Source organism: Rhinatrema bivittatum, chromosome 1 (assembly GCF_901001135.1).
Source record: "Rhinatrema bivittatum chromosome 1, aRhiBiv1.1, whole genome shotgun sequence".
Classification (NCBI taxonomy): Eukaryota; Metazoa; Chordata; class Amphibia; order Gymnophiona; family Rhinatrematidae; genus Rhinatrema; species Rhinatrema bivittatum.
This window is the reverse complement of record NC_042615.1, coordinates 592,729,326-592,750,059: the sequence shown is the minus strand read 5'-3', so window position 1 is coordinate 592,750,059 and position 20,734 is coordinate 592,729,326. Positions and strand designations below refer to the sequence as shown.

The 20,734-nt window shown below is 43.4% G+C and overlaps 1 protein-coding gene across 1 annotated transcript in view; it reads left to right on the top strand.

Annotated features, from left to right (window-relative positions):
• Nucleotides 1–20,734, top strand: part of SLC12A2 (solute carrier family 12 member 2) — a 368,551-nt gene that overhangs the window by 192,058 nt on the left and 155,759 nt on the right. The window contains 2 exon segments of the mRNA XM_029619121.1: nucleotides 992–1,102; nucleotides 1,105–1,136. Coding sequence (XP_029474981.1) covers nucleotides 992–1,102; nucleotides 1,105–1,136 — 143 coding nt within the window.

Here is a 20,734-nt window from a genome sequence, read left to right as displayed (position 1 = left end):
AAGAGTGATTTTTCTATAGTACTTGAAAAAAAGAAGTTAAACTGGTTAAATTCCATGGTAGAAAATGAACATTCTTAGCAGATAGCAAACATCAGAGTCCTTTCTTGCACAAAAAGTTCTTCAGAAATGTTTATATTCATGGTTTTCTTTTACAAATATTGTAAAATATAGAAAATTGTTATACACTCAAATATTATAATTCACTTTTTCTTCATCATAAAAACTAATAAATGTGCATTTGATTCCTCCCTTTCTCTAAAAGTCAGTTATATAATATGCGCTTATGAATTATTTCAGATAGATATCAATACTAAACTGAGATAGTAACTCTGTAGTCAAGATCAAATTTAGTTAAGCAAATTAAGGGATATCTACAAATGCATAGTAAGTAATTGCTGAGGAACAATGATCATAATAAAATTTTCTGACTGCTAATAGATAACATTTATTCTTAGATTTTTAACCCTGCTGGAGCATTGAAGAATAGTAACTAAAAAATGTGTAGATGCAGTAAGTTTCATTATCCAGCACTTTACCATCAAGAACAAGCTTTTAACCAGCATCTAGTACAAGTTAGCACCTTCAGTGTGAGGAATTGAGGGAGATGACAGGAGGGGGGAAGAGGTTGGATTGGGAAGTAGAGTTTTTCTTTGATCTGCTCTGTCCTCTCTAGTCACACCCACTCTTCTCCTGTTACCTGGCTAGAACAGGAATCAGATGGCTTTCAGCTAGTTGGCATATTTGACTAACCAGCATCCCCTATTCCCCATGAATGCTTTAGCTTTTATTGTATTTTTTACTATATCAGTTTCTTTTCCCATTCTATAGAGTGTCGTGGTGGTTTTTCCTGGCTTTTAATGCTATCAACTAAACATGGGGTTCCATCTTGAGTTTAGGAATTCCTACCCTTAATGGAAGGAAGAAAGACAGAGGTTCATTGATTTCAGTATCTTTGATAAGTAACTGCTATTTGAAAATTTTGTCTGTACAGGTTCTTGTGTTGTCCGGGATGCTTCAGGAAACCTTAATGACACCCTAACAACTCAGCTGACAAACTGCACAGATATAGCTTGCAAATTAAATTTTGACTTCTCATGTAAAAAGAATGCAAATATGGTCTAATGAAAGACTTCCAGGTAAGATGTGTGAGCATGAATATCTTAATCTCATTTAGTGCTTGTTTAAGCTTTCTCTTCCTAAAAGGTTCAGGGTGAAACTATATAGTTTGTTTAAAAAGAAAATGTTTGAAAAGTATAACTGTATCTATAATATGGTTTCAAAATGAAAGCACCCTGTTCTAGTCTAATATATTTCGCATTGTATAGATACCTACTTGATGGCCCTCATTCTACTGTGAAAGCCTTGTAAATCATAAAATTGAAAGTTAATTATGCATTAAATTCAAACACTTAAAGGGTTTATTCTTGTGTTTTACATCTTGCAATTGCTTATGGTTTTTTTATTTGAAAAATTCATTTTCTGTACTATAAAATGTTTTCAGTTTAAAGTGCACTATTAAAATAATGAAAACAAACTTCTGCAATGTTATGTATAATCCATATTATCTACTGTTAATTTTCTATCATATTTCTACAGACTACTAAAAACTTGCATATGATTTTCATACCAAATATTTGTTTATGCTGACTTGTCTATTGATCTGGTTTAACCTTTCTTATTTTTTAAATTCTTAGATTTTTAATTTTGAACTATAAGTCCTAAATAATTTAACTCTGATCCTTGCAGAGCTGATGCTTTAGCATCACATAAAAGCTTAATATTTAAAATCATTATTTCATTTAGTTTTCAAGATTTTAATTTTGCAAGCTTGAAAGGTCACTTTAGCCACATTAGGAGGAGACATTCCCAGTGTTGTGATACTGAGAGCAACCTACCTGGCAGGTGGGCACAATGTGATGGCGGACAACCTTAACTGGACCTTTCATCCCCACGAATGGTCCCTGGATCCCACGGTAGCGAAACAAATTTTCCACCAGTGGGGCCGCCCGCACATAGACCTCTTTGCATCAATTCACAACCGCAAAGTGGAAAACTTCTACTCTCTTCACCGCAGCTGCAAGACACCACCGAGGGATGCCTTCGCCCACTTGTGGACAAAGGGTCTTTTATATGCCTACCCTCCACTTCCACTCATCAGCAAGACTCTCGTGAAGTTACGACAAGACCAGGGCTCAATGATCCTCATAGCCCCTTACTGGCTGCGGCAGGTTTGGTTTCCCATCCTACGCGACATCAGTCCAGCAACCAATTCGCCTGGGCACAGATCCAACTCTGATAATGCAGAACAACGGACTATTGCGTTATCCGAACCTCCACTCCCTGTCTTTGACAGCATGGATGTTAAAAGGTTGATACTACAATCCCTTAACCTTTCAGACAATGTGTCCCAGGTCTTCGTAGCTTCATGAAAGCCTTCTACTAGGAAATCTATCTTTCAAAATGGAAACGATTTTCCTTGCGGTGCACGACAAAAGAAATAGATCCCTTTTCCTGCCCCACACCAAGGTTCCTGGACTACCTCTGGTACCTTTCGGAGTCTGGTCTACAAACTTCCTCCATCCGAGTGCATGTCAGCGCCATAGCCGCTTACCACAAAGGTGTAGGAGATGCCCCTATCTCGGCGCAACCCCTTGTAGGGTGCTTTGAGAGGCTTGCTTAAACTGAAGCTTCCACTGCGTCCTCCGGTTCCGGCATGGGACCTCAATTTCACATGCCGGAACCGGCATGGGACATTGAGGAAGTTGCACGGCTCATGCAACTTCCATTCGAGCCTCTGCACTCTTGCAAGCTACGTCATCTCACTTGGAAAGTGCTCTTTCTACTTGCTTTAACATTGGCTCACAGAGTCAGTGAGCTACAGGTGCTGGAAACATACTCACCTTACACAAAATTTCTCCACGATCGTGTGGTACTCCGCACTCACCCTAAATTTTTGCCAAAGGTAGTGTCTGATTTCCACTTAAATCAATCCATAATACTACCCACACTTTTTCCGAAACCTCACTCACACCCCCCAGGTGAGCGGGCCCTGCATTCCTTGGACTGTAAATGTGCGCTCGCTTTTTATTTGGACCGCACTGCAGCTCATAGGAAGTCCACCCAACTGTTTGTCTCCTTCGATAAAACCAAACTGAGAGTTTCGCTGGGCAAGCAGACCCTGTCCACCTGGCTGGCGGACCGTATTACCTTCTGCTACCAACAAGTAAGCCTTCCGCTACAGGGACGAGTGAAAGCGCATTCAGTAAGAGCCATGGCAACATCAGTAGCGCACCTCCGTTCTGTACCTCTTGCTGACATCTGCAGAGCTGCCACATGGAGCTCTCTCCACACATTTGCAGCTCATTATTGTCTTGACTAGGCTGGCAGGCAAGATTGCATCTTTGGCCAGGCTGTCCTGCATAACTTGTTTCCAGTTTAATAACCCAATTTCCTTCCTGTGACCCACTGTGAAACTCAGACTGCCCTCATACCCAAAACCACCCATGTTGTTGTGCCTGTTGCACGTCATTGGGTGCTTTTGGTTCACTTTACTCGGGCATCCTGTAGCTCGCTGTTCACCCATAAGTGAGCACTACCATTCTGCTTGTCCTAGGAGAAAGCAGTTGCTTACCTGTAACAGGTGTTCTCCCAGGACAGCAGGATGTTAGTCCTCACGAAATCGCCCACCACCCCGCGAATTGGGTTCGCTTACGTTTTATTTTATTTTTCGCTCGTACGTTTGCTACAAACGAGACTGAAGGGGAGCCCCTGCTGGATGCATGGTTAGTGGCATGCTGGGCATGGTCAGTGTGCCAGTCAAAGTTCTAGAAACTTTGACAAAAGGGTTCTGTGATAGGGCTCCATCCTGATGTCACCCATATGTGAGGACTAAGATCCTGCTGTCCTGGGAAAACACCTGTTGCAGGTAAGCAACTCTGCTGTCTTTGTATTTTATGAAAGAGTAAATAACCAGTTTACATTTAACCATACATTCTATTCTACCATGATTTTATAAATCTCTATCATATGCCCCTCAGCAGTCTTTCTCCAAGCTGAATAGCCCTAACCTTGTTAGCCATTTCCTTATAGGGGAGCTGTTCCATCTGTTATTTTGGTCACCCTTCTCTGCACCTTTTCCAATGCAACTATATCCTTTTTGAGTTGGAGCCAGAATTGCACACAGGGTGCGAAAACCTTTACAAAGTACTGTATTTGTTCTTTGTAGACAACAGAAGGACACTGCTGGAAGATGGCAGCATATATATTACATTAGAAGAGCAAGTGAATGTGCCCTAAATGTTGTAGTCTGTATTGGGTTCCACAGTAATGTTGCCAGAGTAGATATTGGAACAAAGTTGGCATCTAGGTTGTGGCAGGGTCTGGTCCCTGCTCCTCTTCTAATATATATATGCCACTTGCCAGCTATGTACCTTTTGCTGTCAGTGTAGGACAAATGGGTGAGTCCCTATTAAAAAGGATAAATCAATACAAATCTGCATTCAGAAATGGCAACATAAAAAAAAAAAACCCTCCTAATTTGTATTTTACTACCCTTGAACTTTTATTTCTTTTCATTTCTGTTTTAAAGCAACTGACTTAAGTCACAAATTTAGTTTATTTTTATTTTCTTTTAATTTTTGGTTAAATAAAATCTAATTGCATTATGCAACTATCCGTTCTGAAAGCTACTGGTGCCTTTTCTAAATATTCCTTCCTTCCATGCAAGACTGCTTTGACCTGTTTCTGGTGGTCATCTCCATGGGCCAGTCAAGCTCAGATTGTTGATTTGTGTGTGTGTTTGTTTTTTTGAAACAGAGAATTGGATTGACCACTAGTTTTAAGTTAACATCCTTGACTTTGGCCCATCAGGTTGTAAAATAGAACAAAGTGTAATCTATCAGAATGAAATCTTCTATTCTTCTCTGTAAAATGTCACAGAATTCAAGACTAATCATTGTGTTTAAGATGTAAATATTGAAACAGATTAACATATAATAGAAGTTTGGTTTTTTTTAAGCCATGACTAGGTGGTTTTCATGTTGAAAAGTAGTACTGTATTCATTGTAGACCTTTCTAATGCAGATATGAAATAGGACATTTGAAAGGCACAAGTGTTGATTTTACTTAATTTAAAAAAATCAGATATTTGAGATGCTCTCTTAAGGTACAATAGCCTGTTGTCCTGACCAATCTAAGGGCCAGATTAATTAAGGCTTTTCTCACAGGACAAGCAGGATGGTTGTCCTCACAAATGGGTGACATCGAGGATGGAGCCCAACCACGGAAAAACTTCTGTCAAAGTTTCTGGAACTTTGACTGGCCCCTACTGGGCATGCCCAGCACGGCACCAACCCTGCAGCCAGCAGGGGCCCCCCTTCAGTCTTCTTTTTTCCGCGCAGCAGCTGCCACGCGGTGAAGGAGCTCTTACCACATTCCTGACAGGAAATTCTTCTCGAACTTCTTTGAAGTTAAATACGCCCCACAGGGGTCCCCCCTCTATCTACATTTAGTGCGCGGTGTTTCTGTAAGTTTTTTTGCCGTTTTTTCACCGGCTACCGTAGAGTTTAGCCTTCGCGGCCTGCTGGCCGTCGACCGTCCCGCAGCTAAATTTTTGGTCAATGGCCATGGCGTCGGGGTTCCGTCGGTGCCCGGATTGTACGCGCACCATGTCTATCACAGACCCTCACAGAGTCTGTGTATTATGTTTAGGAAGTGAGCATGATGTCCTGACTTGCACCAAATGTGCCCTTATGACACCAAAAGGTCGCAAAGCCAGAATGGAGAAGATGGGACTCCTTTTCCATGCTCACACTCCGCCGTCCATCGCATCGACGTCCTCGGAACCGGCACCGTCGAAGTCCTTCCATCGTCGGCAACCTTCCGGTGACAGTCTGCCATCGACGTCTCCACGGCCATCGACCCCCGTCCCTTCCCCCGAGGATCGTGGGGATCGGAGGGAGAAGCATCGACATCGTAAGTCTCGGACCATCGAGGAATCGAAGTCTTCGACCTCTGTACCATCCGAGCCACCACTGAAGAAGTCTCGATCAGAAGCGGCACCGTCCACTTCTGTTTCTGAGACATTGAGGCAACCCTCACCCCATCGGGGTTTGGGAGCCGCGATTCCACCGGTGACGGTGGTCCCTCCGGCTCAGCCTCAGCCTCCCTCTTCCGCGGAGCCAGGTATTGTTACCCCAGGTCTCCGGGAAGAACTGGACCGGCTGGTCCAGGAGGCCATCGACAAGGCGATGCAACGGTTCCAGACTCCTTCGGCACCGACTCCGCCACCGAGAGTGGAACCAGTCATCGACCCGATTCCAGCAGCTCTGGCACCGCTGCTCGCACGGTTGGAAGCGCTCGTGACCACCCTTCCACCGGTAATACCCGGGTCACCGACAGCACCGGGTGCACTCCCCGATGCCAACTTCGGGTACAGAAACACCGTATCGAATTCCTCCTTCGGGAGTAGTTCCATCGGAGCCATGTCGTCCCTCGCCACCGATACATTCCTCCGGGGCGATACGTACATCAGCTCCAACGAGGCCTTCGATGCCGGCACCGATGCCTCCAAGGGTATTTTCGATGCCCCCGGTGATTTCTTCGGGTTTTTCGGAGCCTCAACCGGGTCCTTCAGGTATCCAACCCCCTCGGGGTCCTACAGGTCAACAACCTGATCCTTATGACACCTGGGGTGATAATTCTTCCACGGATACTGATGATTTACCTTCACCACCCTCTCCTGCTGAAAGCAGAAAGCGTTCTCCTCCCGAGGACCTCTCACAAATTTTGTGAAGGAAATGTCGGAATTGGTCCCTTTTCAGCTTCAGTCGGAGCAAGATGACAGGCACCAAATGATGGAATTACTCCAATTTTTGGATGCCCCAAAAGTCATCACTTCCATTCCAATTCATCAGGTTTTTTCTGGACCTTCTAAAAAGAATTGGGAAACTCCTGGATCTGTTGCTCCAGTAAACAAAAAGCGGACTCTACTGACCTCGTACAGTCAGCACCTGGCTTTCAAAAACCTCAGCTAGACCACCACTCTGTTGTTGTGGAGTCAGCACAAAAGAAAGCTAAAAGAATGAAGCCATACTCATCCATACCTCCTACTAAGGAGAGTAAGTTCCTAGATAGTATAGGCAGAAAAGTTTACCAAGGGGCCATGCTTATTTCTAAAATAGCTTCTTATCAGCTATACATGACCCAATATAACAGGGTCATTTTTAAGCAGATACAAGAATTTTCAGATACCTTACCAGAACAATTCCAACAACAGCTTCAAACCCTTGTGCTTAAAGGGTTTGAAGCCGGAAAGCATGAGATACGAACATCTTATGACATCTTCGATGCTTCCACTAGACTGTCTGCTACAGCCATCTCGGCAAGGCGCTGGGCTTGGCTTAAGTCTTCTGACCTTCACCCGGAGGTTCAGGACAGGCTCTCCGACCTGCCCTGTTTAGAGGATAATTTATTTGGTGAGCAAATTCAACAAATAGTTGCTGAATTAAGGGATCATCATGAGACCCTTAAACAGCTCTCATCGATTCCTTCTGACTTTCCTTCTAAACAACCATTTAAGAAGGAACCTAAAAAGTCATTCTTCCGTCCACGGAAGTATTATCCCCCCACACACCAAGTCCAGGTCAACGAGGCCGTATCAAAAGCCTCAGCCTCGCCAACCTCGAAAGCAAAAACCCACACCAGCTCCGCAACCAGGTCTTGCGTCGGGGTTTGACTTTCAATTAGAGAGCAGATGCCTAATCCCTCTTCCAAACATACCAGTAGGAGGTCGACTAAGCCACTTTACAGAAAAATGGCATCACATCACCACAGATCATTGGGTGCTAGCGATAATTGCACAGGTTTACCATCTAAACTTTCTAACTCTTCCTGCGGACTCTCCACCTCTACAAGCGTGGAGACTTACCGACCACTCTGTTCTTCTAGAGCAGGAAGTATCTCTTCTCCTCCAGTCCAACGCTATAGAACCCGTTCCTCTTTCCCTACAAGGACTGGGTTCTATTCCAGGTACTTCTGATCCCAAAAAAGTCAGAAGGACTTCGACCAATCCTGGACTTGCGGGCCCTCAACAAGTACCTTCACAGAGAAAAGTTCAAGATGGTAACCCTGGCCTTGCTTCTCCCTCTGCTGCAAAGAGAGGACTGGCTCTGCTCTCTAGACCTCAAAGACGCTTATACCCACATTGCGATAACTCAGTCTCATCGCAAATACCTCCGATTTCTAGTAGGCCAAAACCACTATCAATACCGAGTGCTCCCATTTGGTCTAGCATCCGCACCGCGAGTTTTCACCAAATGTCTCGTAGTGGTTGCAGCGTTCCTCAGGAAGGAAGGCGTCCATGTCTACCCCTACTTGGACGACTGGTTGATCAGGGCCCCAACCCAGCAAATAGCTCGGTCCTCCCTGACCCTGACAATTCGAACTCTAATTTCTCTGGGATTTCTTGTCAACTACGAGAAATCCTACTTTCTCCCATCTCAAACCTTATCCTTCATTGGAGCAGACTTGGACACCTTACAGGCAAAAGCCTTCCTTCCTCATCAACGTGTCCAAACCCTTGTGTCCCTAGCTTGCCAGTTGCAGTCTCAACCCACAGCAACAGCTCGCCAATTCCTCATTCTGTTGGGACACATGGCCTCTTCAGTTTGTGACTCCAATGGCCCATCTAGCCATGAGAGTCATGCAGTGGACTCTGAAATCACAATGGATACAAGCCACACAGCCTCTGTCGACCGTTGTTCGCATCACCCATGCACTCCATCTGTCTCTTGCCTGGTGGACAAATCAAGCCAACCTCCTCCAAGGCTTTCCCTTTCATCCACCAGATCCTCAAATAATTCTCACCACCGACGCTTCCAACATCAGCTGGGGAGCCCATGTAAACAAATTACAAACTCAAGGATTCTGGTCTCTAGAGGAAGCCAAACACCAGATAAATTTCCTGGAGCTTCGGGCAGTCCGATACGCTCTCCGGGCCTTTCAAGATTGCCTATCAAATCACATAATCTTGATTCAGACGGACAATCAGGTGGCCATGTGGTACATCAACAAGCAGGGAGGCACAGGCTCCTTCCTTCTCTGTCAGGAAACTACGCAGATTTGGGCAGAAGCCCTCTCCCGTTCGATGTACCTCAGGGCCACCTACTTGCCAGGGATAGAAAATGTCTTGGCAGACCGGCTGAGCCGTGTCTTCCAACCACACGAGTGGTCACTCAATCCCTTGGTAGCGACCTCTCTTTTCCAGCAATGGGGTTATCCCCACATAGACCTCTTTGCGTCCCCTCAGAACCACAAAGTGGCCAATTACTGCTCTCTCATTCGGACTCAGCACTCTTGGCCCAGGGATGCATTCTCCCTACCGTGGTCAACCGGTCTCCTTTATGCATTCCCTCCACTTCCTCTTCTGTCGAAGACTCTTGTGAAGCTACGTCAGGACAAGGGAACCATGATCCTGATCGCACCTCACTGGCCACGCCAAGTGTGGTTTCCCATACTCCAGGATCTCTCCATACGCAGGCACATTCCCTTGGGAAAGGACCCGCATCTGATCACTCAAAACGACGGATGCCTCCTCCATCCCAATCTCCAAGCCTTGTCCCTGACTGCATGGATGTTGAAAGGTTAGTCCTTCAACCACTTAACCTATCGGATTCAGTTTCTCGTGTCCTCATCGCTTCACGAAAGCCTTCCACAAGAAAATCTTACTCCTATAAATGGAAAAGGTACACATCATGGTGCACTTCTCAGTCCCTTGATCCTCTTTCCTGTCCAATTCCTAAATTTTTGGACTATCTTTGGCATTTGTCAGAATCAGGTCTAAAGACCTCTTCTATTAGAATGCATGTCAGTGCGGTAGCCGCCTTCCATAAAGGTATTGGGGGTGTTCCTATTTCAGTACAACCCCTTGTAACACGCTTTCTTAAAGGCTTGCTCCATTTGAAGCCACCTTTACGTCCTCCGGCCCCATCTTGGGACCTTAATCTGGTTCTTGGTCGCCTTATGAAACCACCCTTCGAACCTCTTCACTCCTGTGACCTTAAATATCTCACATGGAAAGTGATTTTCCTCTTGGCTATCACTTCAGCTCGCAGGGTTAGTGAGTTACAGGCCCTAGTTACCTACCCGCCTTACACTAAACTCCTGCAGGACCGGGCGGTACTCTGCACTCACCCTAAATTCTTATCTAAGGTAGTTTCGGAGTTTCATATTAATCAATCCATCATACTACCTATTTTCTTTCCCAGGCCTCACTCCAACTCCGGGGAACAGATTCTGCATACCCTCGACTGTAAACGTGCTCTAGCTTTCTATCTAGACCGTACAGTTGCCCACAGGAAGAACACTCAATTATTCGTCTCTTTCCATCCTAACAAGTTAGGGCAACCTGTGGGTAAGCAGGCTCTTTCCTCCTGGTTAGCGGACTGCATATCTTTCTGCTATCAGCAAGCTGGCATTCCCTTTCAAGACCTTGTTAAGGCACACTCTGTGAGGGCCATGGCGACTTCAGTAGCTCACCTTCAATCGGTGCCGCTTCCTGACATCTGCAGGGCTGCTACCTGGAGTTCTCTCCATATATTTGCAGCCCACTACTGTTTGGACAAAGCTGGAAGACAGGATTCCATCTTCGGCCAATCTGTTTTGCGTAACCTTTTTCCAACATGACGTACCAACACCCTTCCGCCTACCCGGTAGGGTGCGGATGTCCTCTACCAAGTTTCACCCCAGTTGTTGTGCCTGTTGCACGCCGTTGGGTACTTTTGGTGCATGTTCGGACATCCTCAGCTCGGTACTCACCCATTTGTGAGGACAACCATCCTGCTTGTCCTGTGAGAAAGCAAATGTTGCTTACCTGATGTAACAGGTGTTCTCACAGGACAGTAGGATGTTAGTCCTCACGAAACCCGCCCGCCACCCCGCGGTGTTGGGTTCGTTTTCTTATTTTATTTTTTGGCACTGCCTGTAGCTTTGAAACAAGACTGAAGGGGGACCCCTGCTGGCTGCAGGGTTGGTGCCGTGCTGGGCATGCCCAGTAGGGGCCAGTCAAAGTTCCAGAAAGTTTGACAGATGTTTTTCCGTGGTTGGGCTCCATCCTTGATGTCACCCATTTGTGAGGACTAACATCCTGCTGTCCTGTGAGAGCACCTGTTACATCAGGTAAGCAACATTTGCTTTCTCACATTTTGTGTCTGTGGGAAAACCCCTTAGTGAATCAGGTCCTAAGTTATACTAATGCACAACAAACTAGTACCTAAGTACTACTGGAATTACTTATTAAGCTTCCTTTTGTTACCACCTTTTAGTTTTCCTATGGTTTATAGTAGATTTAACATTTTTTTGCAAGCATTCTTGACTTGCCCAAATTAATGGAAAATTGCATCAGTTGCATGGAGGCATGTTTTAGGATTATGAAAGTCAACTGAATAACTCATGTGGTGACTATAAATATTTAATCAACAAAAAAGCATTTGTCTTAAACTCTCCATCTATTCTGGTCTTCAATTGAGCTGTTGCCAGACATTAGTATTTTGTAAATAAGAATATAAAAGCTTAAACTGGCTTTTGGGTAATGGCTTCTAGCAGAAAGGAAGGCATGGAAGAAATGATTATTACTTCTCTCTGTATTGGTGCATTAAAATATAACAAGTACTATATTAATGTTTGGAGATGCTGTTTATAGTTTTGGTATGTCTGCTAGAGACCTAGAAAAGTATTCTGGTTTATGAATAGTTTTGCAGACTTTGAACTGACTATATAGTTCTTAAAGTACTTTCCAGTAAGTCATGCTCCCTCTCTGGCCACATCCAAATTCCATTTAAAAAATAACATTTTTGAATTTGCTTTTAAATCCTAACCACTTCACCCCAATACACGTATTTCCCATGCACTCATTTGTCATGTATATTTGTCTTTTTTTTAAAATTTTATTTCTATTGAATTATTAATCATTTACATGAATAAACAATCAAGGCATATTCTGCTTGTACAAAAATAAGAAAATAAAGATACAATTTAGTAGGATACTCTATCATAAGCAGAATTTAAGCAGAATTCAAGTCCACATTTTGGGCGATTCCACAGGCAAATAAAAATAAAAATTCTCCACAAATATTGCAGCTGTATTATTAATTCATATGACTACTGACCCCCACCCCCTGCTTAATGTTCACTATTTTCAGAAGATTTATCATTCAGAAAGGTCTCCAAATGTGCTGGATCTCGGAACACATATGATTTCCCTTGGAGAGTTACTAAACACTTGGAGGGAAACTTAAGGGAAAAAAGTAGCCCCAAGAGAAGTCATACGCTGTCTATAAGAGAGGAATTGTCTTCTACGAAATTGTTTCACAAGAGACATCTGGGAAAACGCAAACCTTTTGACCACAAAATTCAACTGTTTTAAAGTATTGTCTAAAGATTAAATCCTTATCCCTATCTGTTACAAAGGTAACCAACAAAGTTGCTTTCTTAGATATAATATCCTGTGAATCCTGTAAAAACTCAGATTCATCCATCAATGCCCCCCTCAGGACCCTGTATAGATTTATATTCCGGAAGATAGTAATTTAGAGAGCTTAATTTTTCTATCTTGAGCTATGTGTAATACTTTATTGATATACTTCCTAAACAATTCAACCGAAGACAATAATCTGGTTTTCGGAAAATTCACAAACCTTAAGTTCTTATACCTCATTACATTATCGAACTGCTCTAATCTATTATGCAAAAATAGACTATCCTTAATGTTAGATTCTAGAACAGACTGTATATTGTTAGTGGTTTGATTAATAGTAACCAGTTGCCCCTCTAATACAGTAATTCTGTGTTCCATATCCAAAAACATTTTGGAGACTTTCTTAGAATAATCAGATAATTGAGAGACTTACGGATAATGCAGTCTCTGTCTGCAAGACTACTTTCGTGGATTACAAACTGGTTAAAAGACAGCAAACAGAGAGTAGGATTAAATGGTCAATTTTCTCAGTGGAAAAGGGTAAACAGTGGAGCGTCTCAGGGATCTGTACTTGGACCGGTGCTTTTCAATATATATATACATGGTCTGGAAAGGAATACGATGAGTGAGGTTATCAAATTTGCGGATGATACAAAATTATTCAGAGTAGTTAAATCACAAGCGGATTGTGGTTACATTACAGGAGGACCTTGCAAGACTGGAAGATTGGGCATCCAAATGGCAGAAGAAAGTTAATGTGGACAAGTGCAAGGTGTTGCATATAGGAAAAAATAACCCTTGCTGTACTTACACAATGTTAGGTTCCATATTAGGAGCTACCACCCAGGAAAAAGATCTAGGCATCATAGTGGATAATACTTTAAAATAGTCGGCTCAGTGTGCTGCAGCAGTCAAAAAAGCAAACAGAATGTTAGGAATTATTAGGAAGGGAATGGTTAAAAAGGAAAATGTCATAATGCCTCTATATCGCTCCATGGTGAGACCGCACCTTGAATTCTGTGTACAATTCTGGTTGCCGCATCTCAAAGATATAGTTGCGATGGAGAAGGTACAGAGAAGGGCAACCAAACTGATAAAGGGGATGGAACAGCTCCCCTATGAGGAAAGGCTGAAGAGGTTAGGGCTGTTCAGCTTGGAGAAGAGAGGGCTGAGGGGGGATATGATAAAGGTCTTTAATATCATGAGAGGTCTTGAACGAGTAGATGTGAATCGGTTATTTACACTTTCGAATAATAGAAGGACTAGGTGTCCTTCCATGAAGTTAGCAAGAAGCACATTTAAGACTAATCGGAGAAACTTCTTTTTCACTCTATGTACAATAAAGCTCTGGAATTAGTTTCCAGAGGATGTGATTAGTGCAGTTAGTGTAGCTGGATTCAAAAAAGATTTGGATAAGTTCTTGGAGGAGAAGTCCATTAACTGCTATTAATCAAATTTACTTAGGGAATAGCCACTGCTATTAATTGCATCAGTATTCACTAATCGCTAACCAACCTCTTTCCCTTTTCAACAATTCACCAACTCCAACTTACAAGGGAATCCTTGTGCGGTGATAATCTTGTACGGAGGTATGTGATGAGGACAACCGATTTGCAGTTGTCCTTTCTTTTACCTCCGTCTATTATTCTTTTTATTAAGGTCAAAAAAATGCTTTTTTGTGTGTTTTTTCTTTTTTCTTTCTTAAAATCCCTTCTCCCCTGCTGCTTTTCCGACCCACTGCTAATCTTTTGTTATACTTATCAAGGACATCGCCTTTGTTGATTTCTCATGGGTACGGAGCTGCTCGTCCGACACGGGCCATGTTTCGGCACGGGTGCCTGCTTCAGGGACTTTGGGAGAGAGTGCTGTGTCCTATATGGGGTTCACAGCATTCTGAAGTCCTTCAATACATAAAAGAGTTTAATTGATCATCAAAACTTTGTATTGCATTCATACATTGCTTCTCCGATTGTTACCCACCTTGTCTTTGAAAAACTTACTTGTCTGCAGTTTCTGCTATCTCTCGTGCGACGCCTTCAGTGTTTGCCTGGGCGTCTGCTCTATTCTCTCTGTTCTTAAAAGCCTGGTTGGAACAACCACCGCCCTCTCTGGCCAGACCGAGGCTATCTCAGGTGTGTGTTATGAGGTGTTTTAATTCTGTTTAAACTCACTTGTACACTACTGAACCCTTATACTGATACTGCTAAGTTTAATAAATGACGTGGCAACATATTATATTATATATGTCCTCTAACCATGTTTGACTGGTGTTGATTCCGGGGGTTTTTTTGCTTAATTTTCTATAAGCGATTTGAGAAAACCTGATAGAGACCCCTCCCAATCAGCAACTAATTTCCTCTTTGGCTAGGGCGGATCTGCTTCTAACACGTTTGGTGCTGATGGGCGTTTCTAGGGCGGGGCGTTTATGCCGCGCCCGCCGACAATGCTAGTGGGCGTTTTCCGGGCAGGGCACTGATGCCGCGCCCCTCTGTAGATTAGCTGTCCACGATCTTATTACTTTAATGTTCAATCAAGGTACTGTGCTGGATTTCTCTAGCGATTCAGATGAGCCACCATCGAAAACCGGACTGATGTGAGTTCCATATCGTCTGAGAAATTCTCCGTTTTGATCTTGACGTGTCCTACTCGAGGTTATTGATGTACTCTCGTCAGGTCATGATTTAGTCATATTTTTTATTCTTTGTTGTTAAATGCTTTTCAACTTCTATTAATACTGAATAGAAGTTGAAAAGCATTACTGAATAGAAGTTGAAAAGCATTTAATAACAAAGAATAAAAAATATGACTAAATCATGACCTGACGAGAGTACATCAATAACCTCGAGTAGGACACGTCAAGATCAAAACGGAGAATTTCTCAGACGATATGGAACTCACATCAGTCCGGTTTTCGATGGTGGCTCATCTGAATCGCTAGAGAAATCCAGCACAGTACCTTGATTGAACATTAAAGTAATAAGATCGTGGACAGCTAATCTACAGAGGGGCGCGGCATCAGTGCCCTGCCCGGAAAACGCCCACTAGCATTGTCGGCGGGCGCGGCATAAACGCCCCGCCCTAGAAACGCCCATCAGCACCAAACGTGTTAGAAGCAGATCCGCCCTAGCCAAAGAGGAAATTAGTTGCTGATTGGGAGGGGTCTCTATCAGGTTTTCTCAAATCGCTTATAGAAAATTAAGCAAAAAAAACCCCCGGAATCAACACCAGTCAAACATGGTTAGAGGACATATATAATATAATATGTTGCCACGTCATTTATTAAACTTAGCAGTATCAGTATAAGGGTTCAGTAGTGTACAAGTGAGTTTAAACAGAATTAAAACACCTCATAACACACACCTGAGATAGCCTCGGTCTGGCCAGAGAGGGCGGTGGTTGTTCCAACCAGGCTTTTAAGAACAGAGAGAATAGAGCAGACGCCCAGGCAAACACTGAAGGCGTCGCACGAGAGATAGCAGAAACTGCAGACAAGTAAGTTTTTCAAAGACAAGGTGGGTAACAATCGGAGAAGCAATGTATGAATGCAATACAAAGTTTTGATGATCAATTAAACTCTTTTATGTATTGAAGGACTTCAGAATGCTGTGAACCCCATATAGGACACAGCACTCTCTCCCAAAGTCCCTGAAGCAGGCACCCGTGCCGAAACATGGCCCGTGTCGGACGAGCAGCTCCGTACCCATGAGAAATCAACAAAGGCGATGTCCTTGTTAAGTATAACAAAAGATTAGCAGTGGGTCGGAAAAGCAGCAGGGGAGAAGGGATTTTAAGAAAGAAAAAAGAAAAAACACACAAAAAAAGCATTTTTTTGACCTTAATAAAAAGAATAATAGACGGAGGTAAAAGAAAGGACAACTGCAAATCGGTTGTCCTCATCACATACCTCCGTGCAAGATTATCACCGCACAAGGATTCCCTTGTAAGTTGGAGTTGGTGAATTAATTGCATCAGTAGCATAGGATCTTCTTAGTGTTTGGGTAATTGCCAGGTTCTTGTGGCCTGGTTTGGCCTCTGTTGGAAACAGGATGCTGGGCTTGATGGATCCTTGGTCTGGTCCAGCATGGCAATTTCTTATGTTATGTACTTTTGATATGTCTCTTAAGGTTATATCCTCAGGTTCTTCTAGGTCTCCAGTCAATTGTGATTTTATTTTTAAAGGTATAATGACAGGTTCTGAAATCAGAGCCCTCAATCCAACGTATTCATCCTCTGTTTTCAAGCCAATATTAAGTAAGGTATTCACAACTTGACCCGCAGCTGTTGGAGTACTAGTTAAGGCTAATGCACCACGATCGACATAAGCAATCTGTTGAAACATTAAATCCCTTGAATTTACGTTGGCGGGAAATCCAGAGTCCATCAAATCAACTGGGGCCTCTAATAGAGGGGCAGGGGGAGGAGTCCTTCCACCCATACTTAACGATAACTCACCTGAGATCTCAGTTTCTTCCGTTTCACCTTTCTCCCTTTGAGCTGATATTCTTCTAAGATGTTGATCCATAGGTCCAAGTATGGGTGGATTTATAGGGGAGGTAGGAATTACTTTCCTCTTTCTTTTTTTCCCCATTTTGACGAAGGGAGAAAATCATCAGAAGGGGCATGCCCCTTTGGCGTGCAGCTTCGGCGAGCCACCAGCACGCTGCTTAAATTCTGTATAACGACCTCGGTTGTCCTCCTCCATGCCTGGTGGAAGGCTGGGAGTTCAGCTGCAAGTTGGTAGGTCCCCTGTCATGTATATTTGTCTTGACTAGATCAGCAGGACTAATTTTTTTGGCATCATCTACCTGAACAGCTGTGGATAATTTCATGTGTCCAGCATTTCAGAAAACATTTAAAACCATATTTTTTCTAGCAGTATTTACACATCTTTAACCTTTTAGATCCTGCTCATTGAAGGAATTATTTCCTGATGCCTCTTTTTACATATGTTAGTTAACTAGACCCAAATATAGTATAAATATAGTATAAAAAAATTTGCAAGTAATTAAAAGTATATGAAAAAATGTTCCACTTGTGGAACGTTGGTACCTAAAAAAAACTCCCAAAGCTCTGACTCACGTCATTAAAGATGAGTAACTTTTTTATAGCTGTGTAGTATTGAAGGGTTGGTTTTAGTATGTTCTACCCTGCCTGGAATGTTGTGATCAGTGCAGGTTAAAAATTTTTAAAATGTGTATTGTACAGTGCTGCATATGTCTAGTAATGCTGTAGAAATGATAAATATAGTAAGGACATAATCTAGAACACTAGGAAATATTTTCTTCTCTCCAGGTATCTTGAGGCTATTGTAATGACAAGATTTGATAAGTCCTTTAATAAATCAGATCCTGTGTCTATTAAATGGCAATTCATACAATGAGGGCAGTGGCAAAGCCCCTTGAAGTATAACTTTAATACTATTTGATATTTAACATCTGCTAGTTCGTTGTCTGTCAGATTAATTTGACAATTGCAGTTTGATAGGTTTTGTCCATAATGTTAGTCATGTTCATATTTATTAGCCATAGTTTCTTAGGTAGAGCCGGGTGAGAAGATATGCAATTTTTCCGAGGACAAGCAGGATGGCAGTCCTCACACATGGGTGGCATAATCTGGAATCCAGCATGGAAAACTTGTCAAATTTTCTAGAACTTTGACTGAGCCTTTCTGAGCATACTCCAGCATGATATACCACATGTCCATGCGGGGTCCCCCCAGTTTCCTCTTTTCCTAGGAGCCCAGTGTCTTGTGGCGAAGTTCAGTCTCTCTAGTTTTCTCTCCTTGGAGTATTTTTTGCTGGGTTTCACAGTAATTTTGCATAATCGGGATCGTGCAGTAGACGCAGGGTTCCCCCACTTCTCCCCTCTATTTTCTGTCAGGTTTTTCGTTACGTTTGCTTTCACAGTTGATCTCCTGGGGTAGCAGTGTGCTTAGTGCCTGCTGGCCATCGATAACCACTGCCATCTCTTTTGACATCACATCCCTTTTCTTTCATGATGGCATGTCATTGACCAGGTTTAAGTGATGCCCTCTGTGCACGAGGACTATGTCTATCACGGAACCCTATGATAGATTGTCCTCAGCCTGGGGCATTGCGTGACGTCTGGGGTTGCATCAAGGGCACACAGATGACCTCAAAAGGATGCTGGCCCAGCTAAATAAGATGGACCTGCATCTGAGGCCTCAACATCAAGGGACCTCAGAGCCACATCAATAGCCATTGACACTGGCACAGTCATTGGCTCAGTCAGCATCTATGGCTTCCAGGGATACCAGAGATGAGCCATTGCTGTCCTCTTCCAGGTCAAAGACATCTGGTTCATCGTCTTCAGCCTTGGCACCAGGGAAGGACAGAGCCGAGCATTGAGGGAAGCTGAAGAAGCATCAGCTTCTGTCCCTGTTTGGCCAGTACAGAGAATGGGATAGCAGACAGGGTTGCTCCTTCAGACCCCATGCATGGTCTCTGGATCATGGGATAGCAACCTCTGGGGAAACCCACATGTGAATCTGTTTGTGGCTTCCTGGAACAGGAAGGGTTCCATAGACAGGACATGTGGCAAACTAGCCTCAGATTCCTTTGCCCTGCATTGGAGCCAGGGTTTTCTGTATGCATATCCTCCAGTTCTGCTGGTGGCGGAGACTTTGCTGAAGCTAAAGGAGGACAAAGGGACACAGCTCCTCATTGGCTAAGGCAGATATGGTTTCCACACCTTCGGGAGTTGTCCATCCAGATACCAATCAGACTGGAGACTTGAACCTAGATGATGAGATCTGGGGTGAGGCAGGTTGCAACATCCCAACCTTCAGGCCCTGTCACTCACAGCTTGGATGTTTAGAGATTGATCCTGCAATCCCTCAATATCTCAGAAGAGGTGCCTTGTGTCCTTATGGCTTCTAGAAAATCTTCCACTAGAAAATCCTACAGAATGAAATGGAGGAGGTTTGCATGTAGTGCGAGTGAAAGGCCCTCAATCCTTTCTCCTGCTCAGCACAAAAACTGCTTGACTACCTTCTGCACCTATCTGAAGCTGGTCTTGAGAGCAACTCGAGGTTAATTTCAGTGGATTGGTGCATATCACCATGGTGTAGAGGTTAAACCCATCTCTGTACAGCCTATAGTTGTATATTTCATGTGCGGTCTGCTTGAGTTGAAACCTCCCCAAAGGCCTTTCAACATGTCTTCCTAGCTTTTAGTTTCTTTTGACCAGAACAGGCGGGGATTGCCATTTCCAAGCAGATGCTTTCCAGTTGGCTAGCAGACTGCATCATCTCCTATTATCCCCAGGCCGGATTCCCTCTTGGAAGATCATGTCAAGGCTTACTCTGTTCAAGCCGTTGCAGCGTACATGGCCCATTTGTGAGTAGACCCCTTAGGAAGAGATCTGCAAGGCTGTGATGTGGAGTTCCATCCACTCATTCACATCATATTACTGTTTGGGAAGAGATGGCCGCAGTAGCAGGTTTGGCAAGTCCGTCCTTCAGCATTTGTTTGTGGTTTCGAACCCAACTCTGTTTCTGCCTAGGTCCTGTTATTTCTCTTCAGGCTACCCTCCCATTGTTCCAACAAAACCTTGTTGCTGTTGTGCCTATTGGCACCTGTTTTGTTGGTCTCCTTTTTTGTTGTGGACAAACAAAAAAAAGCAAGGGATTTACCCATGTGCGAGGACTTCATCCTGCTTGTCCTGTGAGAAAACAGAGTTGCCTACTTGTAAGAGGTGTTCTCAAAGGACAGTAGGATGTTAGTCCTCACAAGAATTGCCTGCCTCCTGTGTAGTTGGGTTTTCACTTTGTGGGTTTATTCTTTATTTTCTCTTTAATTCTGTGTTAAGACTGAGGGGACCCTATATGGATGCGTGGTATATTACATACCAGTGCATGCTCAGAGAGGCTCATTCAGAGTTCTAGAAAATTTGACATAGGTTTTCCATGCCGGGCTCCATCGAATGATGTCACCCATGTGTGAGGACTGACATCCTGCTGTCCTTGGAGAACACCTGTTACAGGTAAGCAACTCTGCTTTCACACAGTTTAAGCAATAGCCTAGATTTTCTAGCTCAGAACTATGGCTAGTGTTTTTAAACTAACATTATGAAATGATTGTCTGTATTTGTCACACAGGCATATGTGGCCTTATAATGACTTCAGCATAGAAGTTTGTAAATTAACTTTTTTTTTTTTATAGAAAGCACAGTATATAGAGAACTATATATTTAGAAGAGATTATGATAGCTAAATAAAATAAAGGCTTATAACATGATAAAG